This window comes from Dendrobates tinctorius, unplaced genomic scaffold (genome assembly GCF_039654945.1).
Source record: "Dendrobates tinctorius isolate UK_male_01 unplaced genomic scaffold, ASM3965494v1 ptg000384l, whole genome shotgun sequence".
Lineage (NCBI taxonomy): Eukaryota > Metazoa > Chordata > Amphibia > Anura > Dendrobatidae > Dendrobates > Dendrobates tinctorius.
The window spans coordinates 57,451-83,156 of record NW_027362050.1 but is presented as its reverse complement, the minus strand read 5'-3'; the positions used below and the strand labels follow the sequence as shown (position 1 = coordinate 83,156).

Below are 25,706 nucleotides of genomic sequence, written 5' to 3'. Positions count from 1 at the left end.
TTGCGTTATGGTGATTTATGTATTTATTACAGAATGTATCTCCATGCAACATTCTTCCTGCGACGGGATGAGATGACAAGCAGTCTTGATTCTTCTTTCTTCATGTACTCAGATGAGAGAGGCTTTAGTAAGGCTCTGCAAATATTGAAAAAACAGCCCGAGAACTGATTAAATCAGATACAGCAAATTCATCAATCAGCATTGAAAACCCGAGTATTTGATACTGGTCTTTGAGAAAGTCGGAGTATTCCCTTTAAAGAATCATAAGGGCTAGAGACAAAACGATGTAGTCGGCAAAAGGACCAGTCTTAAACTCTCTGGATCCTGTGCTAATCCCATGAATTCCTGAATCCTCCCTAATTAGCTGAGCTAAAGGTTCTATGGCTAGAACAAAAAGTAAGGGAGATAATGGGCATCCCTGTCTTGCTCCATTTGAAATTTTAAAAGGATTAGAGAGATGATTATTGGCATATACTTTCACTCTAGGATTGGAATATAATGCCGTAAAGATAGACAGGAAGTGTAAATGAATGTCACATTTTTGAAGTGCAGCTTGTAAGTATTGCCAATTGAGGAGGTTGAATGCCTTTTCTGCATCTAGGGAAATTATTGTTGCTTTAGTCTTTTTTGAATTTATCATTTTTATCAGATTGATAAGTCTCCTTGTACCATCGAGAGCTTGTCTGTTCTTGATAAATCTGATCTGATCATTTAATAAGGATTTGGAAAGAAATTGATTTAATCTGTTTGCTAGGATTTTTGCATATATTTTCAAATCCGTATTGATTAAGGAATTAGGTCTATCATTTTTTAGTTGGGTTGGGTCTGTAGAAGGCTTTGGTATCAGAACAATAGTTGCTTCGAACATTTCATTGGGGACATGGCCAATTTTTGAAGCAACATTGAAAATGTTCATTCAATGAGGGGCTAATAAGTTTCCAAAAGCTTTATAATAGTCATTATTGAAGCCATCAGGGCCTGGAGGCTTGAAGGATTTCAGATGGTTAATAGTGTCTAATATTTCTTCACTAGTAAAAGGAGAAGAAAGAAAGCTGATGTCTCCTTCACTCAATCTAGGGAGTTTCATAGATGATAAAAATAATTCTATATCTAATTTATTTGGTTGGTTCTGGGGATTCTCCTGGTTGATATTATACAAATCCTGATAATATTTTGCAAATGCATTAACAATATCTTGCGGGTGGGATAAAGAATCGCCATTTGGGGAGAGAATTTGGTGAATCCTGTTTCTCAATTTGAGTTTCTTAATTCTATTGGATATATACCTAGAGGGTCGATTAAGATTTGTGTATTGTTTGACTTGAGATGTCTTAAGTGCCAAATCGTAGAACGAAAAAATTGCAGCCTTCCGATCTTGTCTGAGTGTGGAAAGTTCCGACTGAGAAGGAGGACAAGGCGAGGGATTATTTGCTATGGCTAACTCTTTATTCCTAATTAAGTTTTGTAAAGTAGCGATCTTGTCTCTATTAATTTTTTTCAGTTTCGAAGAAATTTGGATTAGGACACCCCTCAATACTACTTTGTGTGCGTTCCAGCAGGAAAGCGGGTTTGTAAGATTTTCCCTGTTCTCATTACAGTAATTTTTAATGGCATGCTTTAAGATTTGTAAACTAAATTATCACATTATATCATGTGCGGCTTCTAATCTCAAGCCAAGTTATACACCAGGTTTTTTTTTTATCAAGGACCCATAGACTTACATTGGTGAGTTTGAGCGAAGACTCGGATCAAAATGGATGACTTTATGAATTATGTATAAAAACAAGGACTTGTGAACAGCTACATAAAATACAGTAGGTAGGAGTTTGATCTGGGAAAACCATGGATAGAACTCACCTTCGAAAGCTTTGGGGTCTGAATGAGCCCTAACCCCGGCCCTTCCTACTGATGTTCCCAAGCTTTATTTCACTGCACAGTAACACCAAAACTTGGTTTGATTATGACTTTTATTTATGTATAAAAAATAAGCCATTTTTTTTTTTGCTTTATCTGATTTTTCATTTTTCGGTCTCTGCATCTTTATTATTCTTAATTATTGATTGCACAATGTGTTGAAAGGGAACAATAGCTAAAGTGACTTTCCGTTCCATCAGTCCCTCCGGATTTTGCTGGATCATCACCACACACCTTTCCAAGTAGAGTGTGCAAAGTGTTGTTGATCGCCTGTCCAAATCCAAAGCTCAAAAGAAAGGCGTAACGGAAGGAAAGTCACTGGAAGAAAACCGTATCCCGGCTTGGACGCATGCAATATACTAAAAGGCATTGACAAATATGCTTGTCTGGAGCTGTTAGGACAGATGGGGGCAAGTCATAGAGTAGTGGGCAACTCCTTCAAAATGAGTGCAAATAACTCACCTTGAATCCAGTGAAACAGATAACAAGCACCAATGTAACAGAGACTATAACAATGTATATATACTGGAACACCAGAACGCCAAATGAAAACTGATAGAGGACAGTATTGCAAAGGAGGGGATATACCAGATGAATGGAAAATACCCAAACGCTACCTGAAATATAAAGAGGGAAACCATGGTTAGGAAATAATCAAATATTCACACTTTCTACCACCCAGGACGAGTGCGCAGTCAACAGGTATCATACATGTGTCATCAGATATTCACACTTCCTACCTGCCAGGACGTGCCCACAATTGACAGGTATCCTGCATGTGTCATCAGATATTCGTACTTCCTACCTGCCAGGACGTGCCCACAATTGACAGGTATCCTGCATGTGTCATCAGATATTCACACTTCCTACCTGCCAGGACGTGCCCACAATTGACAGGTATCATGCATGTGTCATCAGATATTCACACTTCCTACCTGCCAGGACGTGCCCACAATTGACAGGTATCATGCTTGTGTCATCACATATTCACACTTCCTACCTGCCAGGACGTGCCCACAATCGACAGGTATCCTTCATGTGTCATCAGATATTCACACTTCCTACCTGCCAGGATGCGCCCACAATCGACAGGTAATATGCATGTGTCATCAGATATTCACACTTCCTACCTGGCAGAACATGCCCACAATTGACAGGTATCATGCATGTGTCATCAGATATTCACACTTCCTACCTGCCAGGACATGCCCACAATCGACAGGTATCATGCATGTGTCATCAGATATTCACACTTCCTACCTGCCAGAACATGCCCACAATTGACAGGTATCATGCATGTGTCATCAGATATTCACACTTCCTACCTGCCAGGACGCGCCCACAATCGACAGGTATCATGCATGTGTCATCAGATATTCACACTTCCTACCTGCCAGAACATGCCCACAATTGACAGGTATCATGCTTGTGTCATCAGATATTCACACTTCCTACCTGCCAGGACGCGCCCACAATCGACAGGTATCATGCATGTGTCATCAGATATTCACACCTCCTACCTGCCAGGACGCGCCCACAATCGACAGGTATCATGCATGTGTCATCAGATATTCACACTTCCTACCTGCCAGGACGCGCCCACAATCGACAGGTATCATGCATGTGTCATCAGATATTCACACTTCCTACCTGCCAGAACATGCCCACAATTGACAGGTATCATGCATGTGTCATCAGATATTCACACTTCCTACCTGCCAGAACATGCCCACAATCGACAGGTATCATGCATGTGTCATCAGATATTCACACTTCCTACCTGCCAGAACATGCCCACAATCGACAGGTATCATGCATGTGTCATCAGATATTCACACTTCCTACCTGCCAGAACATGCCCACAATCGACAGGTATCATGCATGTGTCATCAGATATTCACACTTCCTACCTGCCAGGATGCGCCCACAATCGACAGGTAATATGCATGTGTCATCAGATATTCACACTTCCAACCTGCCAGGACGCGCCCACAATCGACAGGTATCATGCATGTGTCATCAGATATTCACACTTCCAACCTGCCAGGACGCGCCCACAATCGACAGGTATCATGCATTAGTCATCAGATATTCATACTTCCTACCTGCCAGGACGTGCGCACAATCCACAGGTATCATGCATGTGTCATCAGATATTCATACTTCCTACCTGCCAGGATGCGCGCACAATCGACAGGTATCATGCTTGTGTCATCAGATATTCACACTTCCTACCTGCCAGGACGTACCCACAATTGACAGGTATCATGCATGTGTCATCAGATATTCACACTTCCTACCTGCAAGGATGAGCGCACAACCGACAGGTATCCTGCATGTGTCATCAGATATTCATACTTCCTACCTGCCAGGACGTGCCCACAATTGACAGGTATCCTGCATGTGTCATCAGATATTCACACTTCCTACCTGCAAGGATGAGCGCACAACCGACAGGTATCCTGCATGTGTCATCAGATATTCATACTTCCTACCTGCCAGGACGTGCCCACAATTGACAGGTATCATGCATGTGTCATCAGATATTCACACTTCCTACCTGCAAGGATGAGCGCACAACCGACAGGTATCCTGCATGTGTCATCAGATATTCATACTTCCTACCTGCCAGGACGTGCCCACAATTGACAGGTATCATGCATGTGTCATCAGATATTCACACTTCCTACCTGCCAGAACATGCCCACAATTGACAGGTATCATGCATGTGTCATCAGATATTCACACTTCCTACCTGCCAGGACGCTCCCACAATTGACAGGTATCATGCTTGTGTCATCAGATATTCACACTTCCTACCTGCCAGGACGTGCCCACAATTGACAGGTATCCTGCATGTGTCATCAGATATTCACACTTCCTACCTGCCAGGACGTGCCCACAATTGACAGGTATCCTGCATGTGTCATCAGATATTCACACTTCCTACCTGCCAGGACGTGCCCACAATTGACAGGTATCCTGCATGTGTCATCAGATATTCACACTTCCTACCTGCCAGGATGCGCCCACAATCGACAGGTAATATGCATGTGTCATCAGATATTCACACTTCCAACCTGCGAGGACGCGCCCACAATCGACAGGTATCATGCATGTGTCATCAGATATTCACACTTCCTACCTGCCATGATGCGCCCACAATCGACAGGTAATATGCATGTGTCATCAGATATTCACACTTCCAACCTGCGAGGACGCGCCCACAATCGACAGGTATCATGCATGTGTCATCAGATATTCACACTTCCTACCTGCCAGAACATGCCCACAATTGACAGGTATCATGCTTGTGTCATCAGATATTCACACTTCCTACCTGCCAGGACGTGCCCACAATTGACAGGTATCATTCATGTGTCATCAGATATTCACACTTCCTACCTGCCAGGACGCTCCCACAATTGACAGGTATCATGCTAGTGTCATCAGATATTCACACTTCCTACCTGCCAGGACGTGCCCACAATTGACAGGTATCCTGCATGTGTCATCAGATATTCACACTTCCTACCTGCCAGGACGTGTCCACAATTGACAGGTATCCTGCATGTGTCATCAGATATTCACACTTCCTACCTGCCAGGACGTGCCCACAATTGACAGGTATCCTGCATGTGTCATCAGATATTCACACTTCCTACCTGCCATGATGCGCCCACAATCGACAGGTAATATGCATGTGTCATCAGATATTCACACTTCCAACCTGCGAGGACGCGCCCACAATCGACAGGTATCATGCATGTGTCATCAGATATTCACACTTCCTACCTGGCAGAACATGCCCACAATTGACAGGTATCATGCATGTGTCATCAGATATTCACACTTCCTACCTGCCAGGACGCGCCCACAATCGACAGGTATCATGCATGTGTCATCAGATATTCACACTTCCAACCTGCCAGGACGCGCCCACAATCGACAGGTATCATGCATGTGTCATCAGATATTCACACTTCCTACCTGCCAGGACGCGCCCACAATCGACAGGTATCATGCATGTGTCATCAGATATTCACACTTCCTACCTGCCAGAACATGCCCACAATTGACAGGTATCATGCATGTGTCATCAGATATTCACACTTCCTACCTGCCAGGATGCGCCCACAATCGACAGGTATCATGCATGTGTCATCAGATATTCACACTTCCTACCTGCCAGAACATGCCCACAATTGACAGGTATCATGCATGTGTCATCAGATATTCACACTTCCTACCTGCCAGAACATGCCCACAATCGACAGGTATCATGCATGTGTCATCAGATATTCACACTTCCTACCTGCCAGGATGCGCGCACAATCGACAGGTATCATGCATGTGTCATCAGATATTCACACTTCCTACCTGCCAGAACATGCCCACAATTGACAGGTATCATGCATGTGTCATCAGATATTCACACTTCCTACCTGCCAGAACATGCCCACAATCGACAGGTATCATGCATGTGTCATCAGATATTCACACTTCCTACATGCCAGGATGCGCCCACAATCGACAGGTAATATGCATGTGTCATCAGATATTCACACTTCCAACCTGCCAGGACGCGCCCACAATCGACAAATATCATGCATGTGTCATCAGATATTCACACTTCCTACCTGCCAGGACGCGCGCACAATCCACAGGTATCATGCATGTGTCATCAGATATTCATACTTCCTACCTGCCAGGATGCGCGCACAATCGACAGGTATCATGCTTGTGTCATCAGATATTCACACTTCCTACCTGCTAGGACGTGCCCACAATTGACAGGTATCATGCATGTGTCATCAGATATTCATACTTCCTACCTGCCAGGATGTGCCCACAATTGACAGGTATCATGCTTGTGTCATCAGATATTCACACTTCCTACCTGCCAGGATGAGCGCACAATCGACAGGTATCATGCATGTGTCATCAGATATTCACACTTCCTACCTGCCAGGACGTGCCCACAATTGACAGGTATCCTGCATGTGTCATCAGATATTCACACTTCCTACCTGCCAGGACGTGCCCACAATTGACAGGTATCCTGCATGTGTCATCAGATATTCACACTTCCTACCTGCCAGGACGCGCCCACAATCGACAGGTATCATGCATGTGTCATCAGATATTCACACTTCCAACCTGCCAGGACGCGCCCACAATCGACAGGTATCATGCATGTGTCATCAGATATTCACACTTCCTACCTGCCAGGACGCGCCCACAATTGACAGGTATCATGCTTGTGTCATCAGATATTCACACTTCCTACCTGCCAGGACGTGCCCACAATTGACAGGTATCATGCATGTGTCATCAGATATTCACACTTCCTACCTGCCAGGACGCGCCCACAATTGACAGGTATCATGCTTGTGTCATCAGATATTCACACTTCCTACCTGCCAGGACGTGCCCACAATTGACAGGTATCATGCTTGTGTCATCAGATATTCACACTTCCTACCTGCCAGGATGTGCCCACAATTGACAGGTATCATGCTTGTGTCATCAGATATTCACACTTCCTACCTGCCAGGACGTGCCCACAATTGACAGGTATCCTGCATGTGTCATCAGATATTCACACTTCCTACCTGCCAGGACGTGCCCACAATTGACAGGTATCCTGCATGTGTCATCAGATATTCACACTTCCTACCTGCCAGGACGCGCCCACAATCGACAGGTATCATGCATGTGTCATCAGATATTCACACTTCCAACCTGCCAGGACGCGCCCACAATCGACAGGTATCATGCATGTGTCATCAGATATTCACACTTCCTACCTGCCAGGACGCGCCCACAATTGACAGGTATCATGCTTGTGTCATCAGATATTCACACTTCCTACCTGCCAGGACGTGCCCACAATTGACAGGTATCATGCATGTGTCATCAGATATTCACACTTCCTACCTGCCAGGACGCGCCCACAATTGACAGGTATCATGCTTGTGTCATCAGATATTCACACTTCCTACCTGCCAGGACGTGCCCACAATTGACAGGTATCCTGCATGTGTCATCAGATATTCACACTTCCTACCTGCCAGGACGTGCCCACAATTGACAGGTATCCTGCATGTGTCATCAGATATTCACACTTCCTACCTGCCAGGACGTGCCCACAATTGACAGGTATCCTGCATGTGTCATCAGATATTCACACTTCCTACCTGCCATGATGCGCCCACAATCGACAGGTAATATGCATGTGTCATCAGATATTCACACTTCCAACCTGCGAGGACGCGCCCACAATCGACAGGTATCATGCATGTGTCATCAGATATTCACACTTCCTACCTGGCAGAACATGCCCACAATTGACAGGTATCATGCATGTGTCATCAGATATTCACACTTCCTACCTGCCAGGACGCGCCCACAATCGACAGGTATCATGCATGTGTCATCAGATATTCAAACTTCCAACCTGCCAGGACGCGCCCACAATCGACAGGTATCATGCATGTGTCATCAGATATTCACACTTCCTACCTGCCAGGACGCGCCCACAATCGACAGGTATCATGCATGTGTCATCAGATATTCACACTTCCTACCTGCCAGAACATGCCCACAATTGACAGGTATCATGCTTGTGTCATCAGATATTCACACTTCCTACCTGCCAGGACGTGCCCACAATTGACAGGTATCCTGCATGTGTCATCAGATATTCACACTTCCTACCTGCCAGGACGTGCCCACAATTGACAGGTATCCTGCATGTGTCATCAGATATTCACACTTCCTACCTGCCAGGATGCGCCCACAATCGACAGGTATCATGCATGTGTCATCAGATATTCACACTTCCTACCTGCCAGGATGCGCGCACAATCGACAGGTATCATGCATGTGTCATCAGATATTCATACTTCCTACCTGCCAGGATGCGCGCACAATCGACAGGTATCATGCTTGTGTCATCAGATATTCACACTTCCTACCTGCCAGAACATGCCCACAATTGACAGGTATCATGCATGTGTCATCAGATATTCATACTTCCTACCTGCCAGGATGCGCGCACAATCGACAGGTATCATGCATGTGTCATCAGATATTCACACTTCCTACCTGCCAGAACATGCCCACAATTGACAGGTATCATGCATGTGTCATCAGATATTCACACTTCCTACCTGCCATGATGCGCCCACAATCGACAGGTAATATGCATGTGTCATCAGATATTCACACTTCCTACCTGCCAGGACGCGCCCACAATCGACAGGTATCATGCATGTGTCATCAGATATTCACACTTCCAACCTGCCAGGACGCGCCCACAATCGACAGGTATCATGCATGTGTCATCAGATATTCACACTTCCTACCTGCCAGGACGCGCCCACAATCGACAGGTATCATGCATGTGTCATCAGATATTCACACTTCCTACCTGCCAGAACATGCCCACAATTGACAGGTATCATGCATGTGTCATCAGATATTCACACTTCCTACCTGCCAGGATGCGCCCACAATCGACAGGTATCATGCATGTGTCATCAGATATTCACACTTCCTACCTGCCAGAACATGCCCACAATTGACAGGTATCATGCATGTGTCATCAGATATTCACACTTCCTACCTGCCAGAACATGCCCACAATCGACAGGTATCATGCATGTGTCATCAGATATTCACACTTCCTACCTGCCAGGATGCGCGCACAATCGACAGGTATCATGCATGTGTCATCAGATATTCACACTTCCTACCTGCCAGAACATGCCCACAATTGACAGGTATCATGCATGTGTCATCAGATATTCACACTTCCTACCTGCCAGAACATGCCCACAATCGACAGGTATCATGCATGTGTCATCAGATATTCACACTTCCTACATGCCAGGATGCGCCCACAATCGACAGGTAATATGCATGTGTCATCAGATATTCACACTTCCAACCTGCCAGGACGCGCCCACAATCGACAAATATCATGCATGTGTCATCAGATATTCACACTTCCTACCTGCCAGGACGCGCGCACAATCCACAGGTATCATGCATGTGTCATCAGATATTCATACTTCCTACCTGCCAGGATGCGCGCACAATCGACAGGTATCATGCTTGTGTCATCAGATATTCACACTTCCTACCTGCTAGGACGTGCCCACAATTGACAGGTATCATGCATGTGTCATCAGATATTCATACTTCCTACCTGCCAGGATGTGCCCACAATTGACAGGTATCATGCTTGTGTCATCAGATATTCACACTTCCTACCTGCCAGGATGAGCGCACAATCGACAGGTATCATGCATGTGTCATCAGATATTCACACTTCCTACCTGCCAGGACGTGCCCACAATTGACAGGTATCCTGCATGTGTCATCAGATATTCACACTTCCTACCTGCCAGGACGTGCCCACAATTGACAGGTATCCTGCATGTGTCATCAGATATTCACACTTCCTACCTGCCAGGACGCGCCCACAATCGACAGGTATCATGCATGTGTCATCAGATATTCACACTTCCAACCTGCCAGGACGCGCCCACAATCGACAGGTATCATGCATGTGTCATCAGATATTCACACTTCCTACCTGCCAGGACGCGCCCACAATTGACAGGTATCATGCTTGTGTCATCAGATATTCACACTTCCTACCTGCCAGGACGTGCCCACAATTGACAGGTATCATGCATGTGTCATCAGATATTCACACTTCCTACCTGCCAGGACGCGCCCACAATTGACAGGTATCATGCTTGTGTCATCAGATATTCACACTTCCTACCTGCCAGGACGTGCCCACAATTGACAGGTATCATGCTTGTGTCATCAGATATTCACACTTCCTACCTGCCAGGATGTGCCCACAATTGACAGGTATCATGCTTGTGTCATCAGATATTCACACTTCCTACCTGCCAGGACGTGCCCACAATTGACAGGTATCCTGCATGTGTCATCAGATATTCACACTTCCTACCTGCCAGGACGTGCCCACAATTGACAGGTATCCTGCATGTGTCATCAGATATTCACACTTCCTACCTGCCAGGACGCGCCCACAATCGACAGGTATCATGCATGTGTCATCAGATATTCACACTTCCAACCTGCCAGGACGCGCCCACAATCGACAGGTATCATGCATGTGTCATCAGATATTCACACTTCCTACCTGCCAGGACGCGCCCACAATTGACAGGTATCATGCTTGTGTCATCAGATATTCACACTTCCTACCTGCCAGGACGTGCCCACAATTGACTGGTATCATGCATGTGTCATCAGATATTCACACTTCCTACCTGCCAGGACGCGCCCACAATTGACAGGTATCATGCTTGTGTCATCAGATATTCACACTTCCTACCTGCCAGGACGTGCCCACAATTGACAGGTATCCTGCATGTGTCATCAGATATTCACACTTCCTACCTGCCAGGACGTGCCCACAATTGACAGGTATCCTGCATGTGTCATCAGATATTCACACTTCCTACCTGCCAGGACGTGCCCACAATTGACAGGTATCCTGCATGTGTCATCAGATATTCACACTTCCTACCTGCCATGATGCGCCCACAATCGACAGGTAATATGCATGTGTCATCAGATATTCACACTTCCAACCTGCGAGGACGCGCCCACAATCGACAGGTATCATGCATGTGTCATCAGATATTCACACTTCCTACCTGGCAGAACATGCCCACAATTGACAGGTATCATGCATGTGTCATCAGATATTCACACTTCCTACCTGCCAGGACGCGCCCACAATCGACAGGTATCATGCATGTGTCATCAGATATTCAAACTTCCAACCTGCCAGGACGCGCCCACAATCGACAGGTATCATGCATGTGTCATCAGATATTCACACTTCCTACCTGCCAGGACGCGCCCACAATCGACAGGTATCATGCATGTGTCATCAGATATTCACACTTCCTACCTGCCAGAACATGCCCACAATTGACAGGTATCATGCATGTGTCATCAGATATTCACACTTCCTACCTGCCAGGATGCGCCCACAATCGACAGGTATCATGCATGTGTCATCAGATATTCACACTTCCTACCTGCCAGGATGCGCGCACAATCGACAGGTATCATGCATGTGTCATCAGATATTCATACTTCCTACCTGCCAGGATGCGCGCACAATCGACAGGTATCATGCTTGTGTCATCAGATATTCACACTTCCTACCTGCCAGAACATGCCCACAATTGACAGGTATCATGCATGTGTCATCAGATATTCATACTTCCTACCTGCCAGGATGCGCGCACAATCGACAGGTATCATGCATGTGTCATCAGATATTCACACTTCCTACCTGCCAGAACATGCCCACAATTGACAGGTATCATGCATGTGTCATCAGATATTCACACTTCCTACCTGCCAGGATGCGCCCACAATCGACAGGTATCATGCATGTGTCATCAGATATTCACACTTCCTACCTGCCAGGATGCGCGCACAATCGACAGGTATCATGCATGTGTCATCAGATATTCATACTTCCTACCTGCCAGGATGCGCGCACAATCGACAGGTATCATGCTTGTGTCATCAGATATTCACACTTCCTACCTGCCAGAACATGCCCACAATCGACAGGTATCATGCATGTGTCATCAGATATTCATACTTCCTACCTGCCAGGATGCGCGCACAATCGACAGGTATCATGCATGTGTCATCAGATATTCACACTTCCTACCTGCCAGAACATGCCCACAATTGACAGGTATCATGCATGTGTCATCAGATATTCACACTTCCTACCTGCCAGGATGCGCCCACAATCGACAGGTATCATGCATGTGTCATCAGATATTCACACTTCCTACCTGCCAGGATGCGCGCACAATCGACAGGTATCATGCATGTGTCATCAGATATTCATACTTCCTACCTGCCAGGATGCGCGCACAATCGACAGGTATCATGCATGTGTCATCAGATATTCACACTTCCTACCTGCCAGGATGTGCCCACAATTGACAGGTATCATGCATGTGTCATCAGATATTCATACTTCCTACCTGCCAGGATGTGCCCACAATTGACAGGTATCATGCTTGTGTCATCAGATATTCACACTTCCTACCTGCCAGGATGAGCGCACAATCGACAGGTATCATGCATGTGTCATCAGATATTCATACTTCCTACCTGCCAGGATGTGCCCACAATTGACAGGTATCATGCTTGTGTCATCAGATATTCACACTTCCTACCTGCCAGGATGAGCGCACAATCGACAGGTATCATGCATGTGTCATCAGATATTCATACTTCCTACCTGCCAGGATGTGCCCACAATTGACAGGTATCATGCTTGTGTCATCAGATATTCACACTTCCTACCTGCCAGGATGAGCGCACAATCGACAGGTATCATGCATGTGTCATCAGATATTCATACTTCCTACCTGCCAGGACGTGCCCACAATTGACAGGTATCCTGCATGTGTCATCAGATATTCACACTTCCTACCTGCCAGGACGTGCCCACAATTGACAGGTATCATGCATGTGTCATCAGATATTCACACTTCCTACCTGCCAGAACATGCCCACAATTGACAGGTATCCTGCATGTGTCATCAGATATTCACACTTCCTACCTGCCAGGACGTGCCCACAATTGACAGGTATCCTGCATGTGTCATCAGATATTTACACTTCCTACCTGCCAGGACGTGCCCACAATTGACAGGTATCCTGCATGTGTCATCAGATATTCACACTTCCTACCTGCCAGGACGTGCCCACAATTGACAGGTATCCTGCATGTGTCATCAGATATTCACACTTCCTACCTGCCAGGACGTGCCCACAATTGACAGGTATCCTGCATGTGTCATCAGATATTTACACTTCCTACCTGCCAGGACATGCCCACAATCGACAGGTATCCTGCATGTGTCATCAGATATTCACACTTCCTACCTGCCAGGACGTGCCCACAATTGACAGGTATCCTGCATGTGTCATCTTATATTCACACTTCCTACCTGCCAGGATGCGCCCACAATTGACAGGTAATATGCATGTGTCCATCAGATATTCACACTTCCTACCTGCCATAATGCGCGCACAATCGACAGGTATCATGCCTGTCTCATAATCGTGACGAGTTTATTCGTGCATACGCCCCGACAGCGCCTCTCACCGACTAATGTGGAAGCCGTACAACCCCTATAATGCTCTTGCACCACGTCCATGCAGATGTCAAAACTGCAAATACTACTTTGCCGAAATACAAGTATAAACTGGTAAGAATGAAACATGCTTTACAAATGCTTCACACCTCCAACCTTCAGCAGATGTGTCACCAGATTCCACCATGGAAATGGCATACATGATTAAACAGATCTCTGTCCTGATGAGACACTAGAATGACTGAATAATTCTGATGCCAAAATAAGCATTTTAATAGTCCAGCTATAGAATAGGGAGCTCATGAGTTTAAATATATACAGTATCCACTCACTTAGCCTGACCGACAGCTGCAGCTTGTACTGAGCAGTGTGATATGTCAGCAGGGAGGAGGGACAGTGAGGACCTGTCAATCAGGCTCGGTGAGCAGAGATTGAGTTTAAATTTTCAAAACAGAATATAGAGCCATTTTCAACCAGGACTTGCATAGTAAGTACACCAGCCTTATCAAGTCTAAGGAATACTTCTCTTATAGTTGGCAATTTGTATAGTGAAAGTACAGGCATTATCTAAAATAGGCTCCTAAGCCTCAAAACCCAGACTGGATACTGAATATAAAGGTTGTACTGTTCAGAGGAGAAAGTCACAAAATGGTAAGTATCAGTACTTGGGGTGAAATTGCTTTGATACTTACCAGTAATTAACCAACAAATGATAAATATTAATAGAAAAACCTCCAATACTGCACATAACTGGCGGCATGAATATCTTAATGGCAGCAGTAGGATGGTCAGTATGTAACTGGCTCCAGCCACTATTAAGTAAATTGGAATCAGAGGTTTCAGAGGACATTCATTCTTGTACAATACACCTGTTGGAACATTAATTTAGAAAAAAAACATTATTTGTTAATTATTTTACTAAACAATTTAAATAATGGAATATGCTTAAAAAATACACTATATGGACATAATAGGCTCACATTATGTCCATAGGAGTTTTCATGACCTCCTATTCTACATCCATAGACACAGTGTCGGACTGGGGTGCCAAGAACCCACCAGTTACAAACTCCAGGGCCCCACTTTTCAGCTACATGATAATGTGACATTATCCCCAATCACAAATTTATATAAAAATGAACGGGGCAGATTGTTATATGAATAAGATACAGTCTTTGTCTGTACATATTAATTCACGTATATAGTGCCAATTACTGCTCATGTAAGAGGGTGGTGGCCCACTGAAGGATTCTCCTGTTCTCCTGTGGGCCAGTCCAAGCCTGCATTAATATGGAGTCGGTCACTTTGCAGCCACAACATCTTCCACTTGTATGGAAGGTTTTACACTGTAAGGCCACGTTCACACGTTCAGTATTTGGTCCGTATTTGTAAGCCAAAACCAGGAGTGGGTGATAAATACAGAAGTGGTGACGTGTTTCTGTTACCTTTTCCTCTGATTGTTCCACTCCTGGTTTTGGCTTTTAAAAAAATACTGATGTAAAATACTGACCAAATACTGAAAGTGTGACAATGGTCTAAAACTGCACCCTGATGCCCAGTATGTGACCTTGTAAAGAGGCCACACTGTATGGTAATTAAGAACTTCCCTAGGAATGAATATAAAGTTGCCATGGGTTTGGTTGCGTGTACATACAAGTATAAAGGCTCGGACTGGCCCACAGGAGAACAGGAGAATCTTCCGATGGGCCCCCATGCAGGAATGGGCCACCACCCTCTTATATGAACAGTATTGGCACAATACACTTAATTCACTATGTACAGACAAAGGCACCACCTTTTGTTTTCAACAATCAGCCCAGTTTATTGCTATACTAATTTGTGAATGAGAATAAAGTCATATTTGCATGTAGCGGAAAAGTGAGGCCCTGGAGTTGATGTTACTGGTGGATCCTTGGCACCTCAGTCCGACTCTGCCTGTATATAACAATAGTGTGGATTGAGCTCTGAACTGCAGATTTGGATACACCGCATCACCTGCATAGCGCACAAGCAGTTGGGAGGGATACACAGCATCCCCTGCACAGCACACAAGCAGTAGGGAGGGATACACTGCACCACGTGCATAGCGCACAAGCAGGAGGGAGGGATTCACCAAACCACCTGTATAGTGCACAAGCAGTTGGGAGGGATACACCGCACCACCTGCATAGCGCACAAGCAGGAGGGAGGGATACAAAGCACCACGTGCATAGCGCACAAGCAGGAGGGAGGGATACACTGCACCACCTGCATAGTGCACAAGCAGTTGGGAGGGATACACAGCATCCCCTGCACAGCACACAAGCAGTAGGGAGGGATACACTGCACCACCTGCATAGTGCACAAGCAGTAGGGAGGGATACACTACACCACCTGCATAGCGCACAAGCAGTAGGGAGGGATACACTACACCACCTGCATAGCGCACAAGCAGGAGGGAGGGATACAAAGCACCACGTGCATAGCGCACAAGCAGGAGGGAGGGATACACTGCACCACCTGCATAGCGCACAAGCAGTTGGGAGGGATACACAGCATCCCCTGCACAGCACACAAGCAGTAGGGAGGGATACACTGCACCACCTGCATAGCGCACAAGCAGTAGGGAGGGACACACTGCACCACCTGCATAGCGCACAAGCAGTAGGGAGGGATTCACCAAACCACCTGTATAGTGCACAAGCAGTTGGGAGGGATACACTACACCACCTGCATAGTGCACAAGCAGTTGGGAGGGATACACCGCACCACCTGCATAGTGCACAAGCAGTAGGGAGGGATTCACCAAACCACCTGTATAGTGCACAAGCAGTTGGGAGGGATACACTACACCACCTGCATAGTGCACAAGCAGTAGGGAGGGATACACCGCACCACCTGCATAGCACACAAGCAGTAGGGAGGGATACACCGCACCACCTGCATAGCGCACAAGCAGTAGGGAGGGATTCACCAAACCACCTGTATAGTGCACAAGCAGTTGGGAGGGATACACTACACCACCTGCATAGCGCACAAGCAGTTGGGAGGGATACACCGCACCACCTGCATAGTGCACAAGCAGTAGGGAGGGATTCACCAAACCACCTGTATAGTGCACAAGCAGTTGGGAGGGATACACTACACCACCTGCATAGTGCACAAGCAGTAGGGAGGGATACACCGCACCACCTGCATAGCACACAAGCAGTAGGGAGGGATACACCGCACCACCTGCATAGCGCACAAGCAGTAGGGAGGGATACACACCTCCTGCATAGCACACAAGCAGTTGGGAGGGATACACAGCACCACCTGCATAGCACACAAGCAATTGGGAGGGATACACAGCACCAAATGCATAGCGCACAAGCAGTAGGGAGGGATACACACCTCCTGCATAGCACACAAGCAGTTGGGAGGGATACACAGCACCACCTGCATAGCGCACAAGCAGGAGGGAGGGATACACAGCACCACCTGCATAGCACACAAGCAATTGGGAGGGATACACTGCACCACCTGCATAGCGCACAAGCAGTAGGGAGGGATACACACCTCCTGCATAGCACACAAGCAGTTGGGAGGGATACACTGCACCACCTGCATAGTGCACAAGCAGGAGGGAGGGATACACTGCACCACCTGCATAGCGCACAAGCAGTAGGGAGGGATACACACCTCCTGCATAGCACACAAGCAATTGGGAGGGATACACAGCACCACCTGCATAGCACACAAGCAGGAGGGAGGGATACACTGCACCACCTGCATAGCGCACAAGCAGTAGGGAGGGATACACCGCACCACCTGCATAGTGCACAAGCAATTGGGAGGGATACACAGCACCACCTGCATAGTGCACAAGCAGTAGGGAGGGATACACTGCACCATCTGCATAGCGCACAAGCAATTGGGAGGGATACACCGCACCACCTGCATAGCGCACAAGCAGTAGGGAGGGATACACACCTCCTGCATAGTGCTCAAGCAGGAGGGAGGGATACACTGCACCACCTGCATAGCGCACAAGCAGTAGGGAGGGATACACACCTCCTGCATAGCACACAAGCAATTGGGAGGGATACACAGCACCACCTGCATAGCGCACAAGCAGTAGGGAGGGATACACCGCACCACCTGCATAGTGCACAAGCAATTGGGAGGCATACACAGCACCACCTGCATAGTGCACAAGCAGTAGGGAGGGATACACTGCACCATCTGCATAGCGCACAAGCAATTGGGAGGGATACACAGCACCACCTGCATAGCGCACAAGCAGTAGGGAGGGATACACCGCACCACCTGCATAGTGCACAAGCAATTGGGAGGGATACACAGCACCACCTGCATAGTGCACAAGCAGTAGGGAGGGATACACTGCACCATCTGCATAGCGCACAAGCAGTAGGGAGGGATACACCGCACCACCTGCATAGTGTACAAGACGTTGGGAGGGATACACCGCACCACCTGCATAGTGCAAAAGAAGTTGGGAGGGATACACCGCACCACCTGCATAGTGCACCAGTAGGGAGGGATACACCACACCACCTGCATAGTGCACAAGCAGTAGGGAGGGATACACTGCACCACCTGCATAGTGCACCAGTAGGGAGGGATACACCGTACCACCTGCATAGCGCACAAGCAGTAGGGAGGGATACACCACACCACCTGCATAGTGCACAAGCAGTAGTAAATCTCCCCCATTGTTCTTTTGGTTTCAATTATGACGCCATTGTTATGTATGTAAATAAGCCGATGGTTTCAGTTTGTACAAACACAGTATATATATAGTACTGCTCCAGTTGATTCCTAATGGTATGGCCACTATGTTAATTTGTCTCGATGCATTCCTTTCCATCTACATCAAATACTTACATAATTAATGAGGCTTCTAGACACAAGTCTAACAAGTTTAGCGTGTCAAATGTGCCAACAATTATTTAGCAGCCAATATAACTTCGAAATTACAAATAATGTCCTTTCTATCCCAATATTGGAGATTTAGGAAGGGGGGACGTTAGATAGACATTTATAACAATAAAAATGTGCTAATATCTTTTTAGAACATCCTATTATTTAGTTTCTCTTCATTTTCAAGATACTTGAAGATTCTCAACAATGTTCCTGAATGGGAAATGATATTCTCACATACCTAAAATGCAAATTCCCGCATACCTAAAATAGAGAGATTCCTAGAATTGTATCCAGTTGAGGTAGTTTCTTGAGTGTAACACATGAGCTGTACTAATCTTTCTTTTGTCCTTTTAGAATGGGACAATGACGATCGGTGTGAATAAAATGAATTAGCCCTTACAGAGGATTACCTGAACTCTCATGGGTGTATACAGGAATCATAAAACTCAGATTGGCCCCATCCCAAACTCTGGTAGTTTCCTTTCAATTATCAGGCAGTGAGGTTTTAGTTTGAGCCCTAGTTTTTTATTAGATGAGCAAAAAGGTTTGATAGATCTGTGTCTGAAATCCTAAGGGAGTGGGAAGACCCGATAGTGCTGGAGAACGTTCAATGAGGACATTTTTGGGGTGGTAAATCAAAAATTAAGTCTAAATTCAAACTGCCTTCACAACCTGGGAATTTACTGGTGTTTTTTCAGGTACATAAATTAGTCCATTGAAAGGATTAATATCTTTAGTATAAAAATTAATTCTTTAACGTGCTTAAAGGGGATGTCTGACCTTAAGCTACAAGTCTACAGTCTCATCATCATCCTCACATCGAGTGATTGATTGTTCCACCCCGGGTTTTCGCTTCACATCATAAAACAATTTGTTTTAACATTGATATGTACAGTATTCTAGAAGACTGGTGAGAAATTTCTCCCTGTTAATACATTGAGATGCCATGTATTAGTACTTTTTACCTATAAATCCATTGAAAGACAGCAACAGGTGTCATGTAATCTCAGGCAACTTACAAGCCAATCAGCAGTCATTAATGCTCTGTTTAGACAGCTTGGCCACAATCCTATGCACACTGAAAGATAGGTAATATGATCATTATGTGCACAAAGATCATCATGTTATCAGGAGCTCATCACCTGTTTACTGGAGGAGTTTTTACTGTCCATATAAACTTCAAATTTTATATTGTAGCACAAGGTTTAGACGATAGTATCAACATCAACTATCAGGGACCGCGATGGGATTGTCGGTCATGCCAATATTTGCAGTCTGTTAGTATCAACTTTTCAGGTCGATAACAAATATAAAATGCTGGTGAGCATTTTCTTCACATAGTTTTATTTTTTCATATGGCTAATGTCTTCCTTAAAAATACTGCAATTGCTTCTATTTTTCATTGGCTGTTTGTTGGGTTTGTTGTCCTGCTGCAGAATAAATTTTGAGCCAATCAGATTCTTCCCTGATGGATAAGTATCTGCCTGTATTTCTCCCCATTGAAGACACCATTAATCTTCACCTAATCTTCTACTCTATTGGCTTTTCTATTGCATGTAGACACTCATTATTGTGCTGCTTTCCAGCCCTTTAGAGAACAAACTGCCTTCTGATACAGCTAAATATTTCCCATTTTAACTCATCAAACCAGAGCACCTTTTGCCTATATTTCTATGTATAGTTAAATCACTTTGCTTTGTTTCTATGTGGAAGGTATGGTTTTTGGATGCAATTCTTCCATGAAGACCACTTCTGGCGAGACTTCTTTGAACAATAAAATCGTGTAACTGGGTCCCCCTATTGTTGCTACCAGTTTAGAGATGATGGCACTGCTGAACATCTTCCTATTTCAAAGGGAAGTAAAAATGATGTGTCTTTCAACGTTTCTGTGGTCAACCTCTGCATTTAACATTCTCAACGTTGCCCATTTCTTGATGTCCTCAATGATGAAGAAAAACAGGCAGACCCTTATCCATCATGCAATACCATCAGGGAAGCATCTAATTGGTCCCAAATACACTGATAAACTGCTCAAAAAAATAAAGGAAACACTTAAACAACATAATATAACTCAAAGTAGATCAAACTTCTGTGAAATCAAACTGTCCACTTAGGAAGCAACACTGATTGACAATCAATTTCACATGCTGTGGTGCAAATGGAATAGACAACAGATGGAAATTATTGGCAATTATCAAGACACCCTCAATAAAGGAGTGGTTCTGCAGGTGGGGACCACATACCACATCTCAGTACCAATGCTTTCTGGCTGATGTTTTGGTCACTTTTGAATGTTGGTTGTGCTTTCATACTCGTGGCAGCATGAGATGGACTCTACAACCCACAAATGTGGCTCAGGTACTGCAGCTCATCCAGGATGGCACATCAATGCGAACTGTGGCAAGGTTTGCTGTGTCTGTCAGCGTAGTGTCCAGAGGCTGGAGGCGCTACCAGGAGTCAGGCCAGTACACCAGGAGATGGGGAGGGGGCCGTAGGAGGGCAACAACCCAGCAGCAGGACCGCTATCTCTGCCTTTGTGCAAGGAGGAACTCGAGGAGCACTGCCAGAGCCCTGCAAAATTACCTCCAGCATGCCACAAATGTGCATGTGTCTACACAAACTGTTAGAAACCAACTCCATGAGGATGCTCTGAAGGCCTGACGTCCAAAGATGGGGGTTGTGCTCACAGCCCAACACCGTGCAGGATGCTTGGCATTTGCAACAGAACACCAGGATTGGCAAATTTGCCACTGATGCCTTGTGCTCTTCACAGATGAAAGCAGGTTCCCACTGAGCACATGTAACAGATGTGACAGAGTCTGGAGACGCCGTGGAGAGAGATCTGCTGCCTGCAACATCCTTCAGCATGACCAGTTTAGCAGTGGGTCAGTAATGGGGTGGGGTGGCATTTCTCTGGAGGGCCGCACAGCCCTCCATGTGCTCGCCAGAGGTAGCCTGACTGCCATTAGGTACCGAGATGAGATCCTCAGACCCCTTGTGAGACCATATGCTGGTGCGGTTGGCCCTGGTTTCCTCCTAATTCAGGACAATGCCAGACCTCATGTGGTTGGAGTGTGTCAGCAGTTCCTGCAAGATTAAGGCATTGAAGCCATGGACTGGCCTGCCCGTTCCCCAGACCTGAATTCGATTGAGCACATCTGGGACATTATGTCTCGCTCCATCCACAAAGGTCACATTGCACCACAGACTGTCCAGAAGTTGGCGGATGCTTTAGTCCAGGTCTGGGAGGAGATCCCTCATGACAACATCCACCAATTCATCAGGAGCATGCCCAGGCGTTGTACAGTAGGGAGGTCATACAGGTACTTGGTGGCCACACACAATACTGAGCATCTTTTCCTTGTTATGAGGCATTTCCACTGAAGTTGGATCAGCCTGTAATTTGATTTTCCACTTTGATTTTGGGTATCATTCCAAATCCAGACCTCCATGGGATATTCATTTTGATTTACATTGATAATTGTTATGTTTTATTGTTCTGAACACATTCCATTATGAAATTAATAAAAATTTGCATCTGGAAAATTTCATTCAGAGATATCTAGGATGTGGTATTTTAGTGTTCCCTTTATTTTTTTGAGCAATGTATATTCTGCAGCAGGACAACGACCCCAAACATACAGCCAATGTCATTAAGAACCATCTTTAGCTGATGAGGAAATAGCTGATGTGAAATTGATACTTCTGGCAAACAAGACTTAATGCATGGTGGCAAAACCCTTGTTGGTAAGCACTGCATAAAAAAAAAGTTCTGGAAGTAATGATATGTACCCCACAGAGACCTGATCTCACATCACCCAGTCTGTCTGGGATTACATAAAAAGACTTAGATTTGTGCAAGCAACATTCTTAGAGGATCTGTGGTTAGTTCTCCAAGATGTTCGGAAAAACTCCTTGCCAAATTTCTTCCACAACTGCGTGCAAGTGCCTAGAAGAATTGATAGTTTGATGCTGTTTTTAGCAAACAATGATTTGATTTAGATTTCTCCTTTGTTCATTCCCTTTTGCTTTAGTGTGAGGTTATATAAAATAAATTATTAATTTATATTGTGAGGCAGTGAGGGGAACCATATACGAGGGTTGTTACATTTCCCCCAGGATGTGCATAGGAAACATACTGAACCCACTGGAGAGCATTATAATTACAGCCACAGCTGTGGTTACAAGGCAAAATAAAAGTGAGTGTGAACTTGGTCAAGCTTAGGAAAACCTGACATTGGCTTTTATTTTTGGAGAAATCTGTAGGAAGGTAGTGGGACGGATCTCTCCCTCCAGCCCATGTCCACAATTCCCATTTAAACTTTCAGGTAAGGGATGGGTGAGTCAGTGTTGATTTGCAAGCAGCAGAGATGGAGGCTCTGTGTATGAATGTCTGTGTGAAATTGAGCACAGACCAGAGCCAGAGATTACAGAAAAGACATACCGCACCCGTGAGTTATACAGTGGTGCAGTCGCCAACGGCAAAGGACTGATACAGACGTTCCGGCGGCGAACTGGATGATAAAGTTTGGATTTATTTTGTAAGTTAGAAAAGAAAGACATTTCCTTTGATCTTTCTTGGGTCACTCCTGATTGCCGCACGGACGTGAAAGTCGCTGTCTTACAATATTGAAAGGCAATGAGGCAGTGACCCAAAAAAGTTCAACTTACAGTAAATGTCTTTCTTTGCTATCTTATATATATACTTAATGTATATTTCTGTTGAACATGGGCGCACCTTGTGTTTAGAACTCATTTCGTTCATTAATCATACTCAAGAATTTGTCTTGCCATTATCCATAATATACATAAAATCAAAACAATCCCACCCAGGAGAATAGACTCTAATCTCCGCACTGCGGAGTTTGCTGTACATTGGTACTGGTTTGGATTAGGGCAGGTGCAGACGGCCGTAGATTTTCTCATCCGAGAGAGTCGAGCTGATGGTGCGCAGGCGCCGGACCTCTCCCAACACCTGCGGAGCCACGACAGGAAGGAAAGAAGAGGACAGGATCGTATGAAGATGGGAGGCGCTGGACCGGACCGCCCCCTCCGGTGGGTATAATCTAACTTGTTTTTCTTATCTTTCAGGTTACATCGGGGACTTATCTACAGCAATATAGAATGCTGTAGATAAGCCCCTGATGTCAATGCCGGCAGCTGATAGTACAAGAAAAGGGTGACAGAGTCCCTTTAAGACACACTGAAGGATAATCATAGTGGGATTCATACTTTACCTATTGTGATCATAGCAATGCTTAACACAAACCACACCAGCAAAATAAATACCTGAACTCCTTAGAAGAAGAAAAATAATACTATGATTAATTAATAATAAAAAAATAACAATACAATCATAGTTACATAGGTTGAAAAAAAGACTTGGCTCCATTAAATTCGAACTTTCTAAGCTCCATTGCGTTATGGTGATTTATGTATTTATACAGAATGTATCTCCATGGAACATTCTTCCTGCGACGGGATGAGATGACAAGCAGTCTTGCTTCTTCTTTCTTCATGTACTCAGATGAGAGAGGCTTTAGTAAGGCTCTGCAAATATTGAAAAAACAGCCCGATTACTGATTAAATCAGATACAGCAAATTCATCAATCAGCATTGAAAACCCGAGTATTTGATATTACTGGTCCTTGAGAAAGTCGGAGTATTTGATATTACTGGTCCTTGAGAAAGTCTCTGGTCCGGTCTCCCTTTTAATCTGGTAACACAAATCGCGCGGATCACGGTTTATGTTATGTAAATCTTTCTATATAATTAAACTACTGTATGTGTCCTCGTAAACATTACTTTAGAAACGACAGTAATCAGTAAGTGTTATAGTAAAGTATCAGAGACTGCTGTGGAAGGGAACACACAGAACCTGATTGTATCAAGACCGGCGTTTTATAAATTGTGCGATGTGCTAAATTCATTAACGACTTAGTGCACCTTTCAGCTTCAGTGTGCCACCGCAAGAATTGTTCTCCAGTCAAAGTGTACATTTTTTTCATAAGTTGCGCCATGTTTGATGAGATTACTGACCAGAGTAGCATTTCTGGCGGCGAGGCAGACACTACTGATAAGATGCGCCAAATTGATTAAGTTGCGTGCGGCTCTTAACGAATTTGGTGCATTTTATTTTTGCACGCTCCTTATTAAGGCGGACCTACGAAATGGAACGAGTATGTGCACAAAGGTTTTTTTAGGATGGTCAAAATGGATGAGTTTTAAAATGAAATCTGCTTCCGAAAATTCTTCTTCTTTGCAAAGTTTTCAGAAAGTTTTATCCCGTTGTGTTTTTGCAGCCTTTTGATTGGACAGCACCAAGTTCGGAGCCACTTTAGAGAAAGGACATCCACTTTCTTTTCTCCGGTCAGTATGAACGGCAATGTGGTTTTACTATATTAATAGGTGGGGTTTTTCAAGTGATTTCTCAGACGTCTTTTAGAATGGAAAGACTCCTGAAAAAAACTCTGTGTGTGCAGAAGCTTTAGAACTTGCACCCACCGTGGAATAAATCAGACGAGTGTTATCTGAGTTTATCGGATAGCACTCAGTAATGTGTTATTCAATGGCGGCAGTGCCGTTGACACATTTTTTTCACTGATAGAATCTGTCTAACACATAAAGTAACACTCTAACACTATGGCATGCAAACATGAAATATATGAAATTGAAATTGCATTACCGATC

At 45.1% G+C, this 25,706-nt stretch overlaps 1 protein-coding gene across 1 annotated transcript; it reads right to left on the bottom strand.

The window, feature by feature from the left end:
- On the bottom strand, positions 1-24,298 carry LOC141076002 (transmembrane protein 272-like). The gene is made up of 4 exons (XM_073563228.1): positions 24,254-24,298; positions 14,804-14,980; positions 2,377-2,531; positions 1-135 (listed from the first exon to the last, which is right to left on the bottom strand). The coding sequence occupies exons 1-4, from the start codon at positions 24,264-24,266 to the stop codon at positions 109-111; spliced, it is 372 nt and encodes a 123-aa protein (XP_073419329.1). The 5' UTR covers positions 24,267-24,298; the 3' UTR covers positions 1-108.
- Between the last annotated feature and the right edge of the window lie 1,408 nt (positions 24,299-25,706).

What these genes read in the sequence shown, in the direction of transcription:
- LOC141076002 (XM_073563228.1), bottom strand. An exon ending in CATTTGTTGGTTAATTACTG is followed by an intron (nt 2,532 to 14,803) that starts GTAAGTATCAAA and finishes TTTATATTTCAG; the next exon opens with GTAGCGTTTGGGTATTTTCC. An exon ending in TCTGTTTCACTGGATTCAAG is followed by an intron (nt 136 to 2,376) that starts GTGAGTTATTTG and finishes CAATATTTGCAG; the next exon opens with AGCCTTACTAAAGCCTCTCT.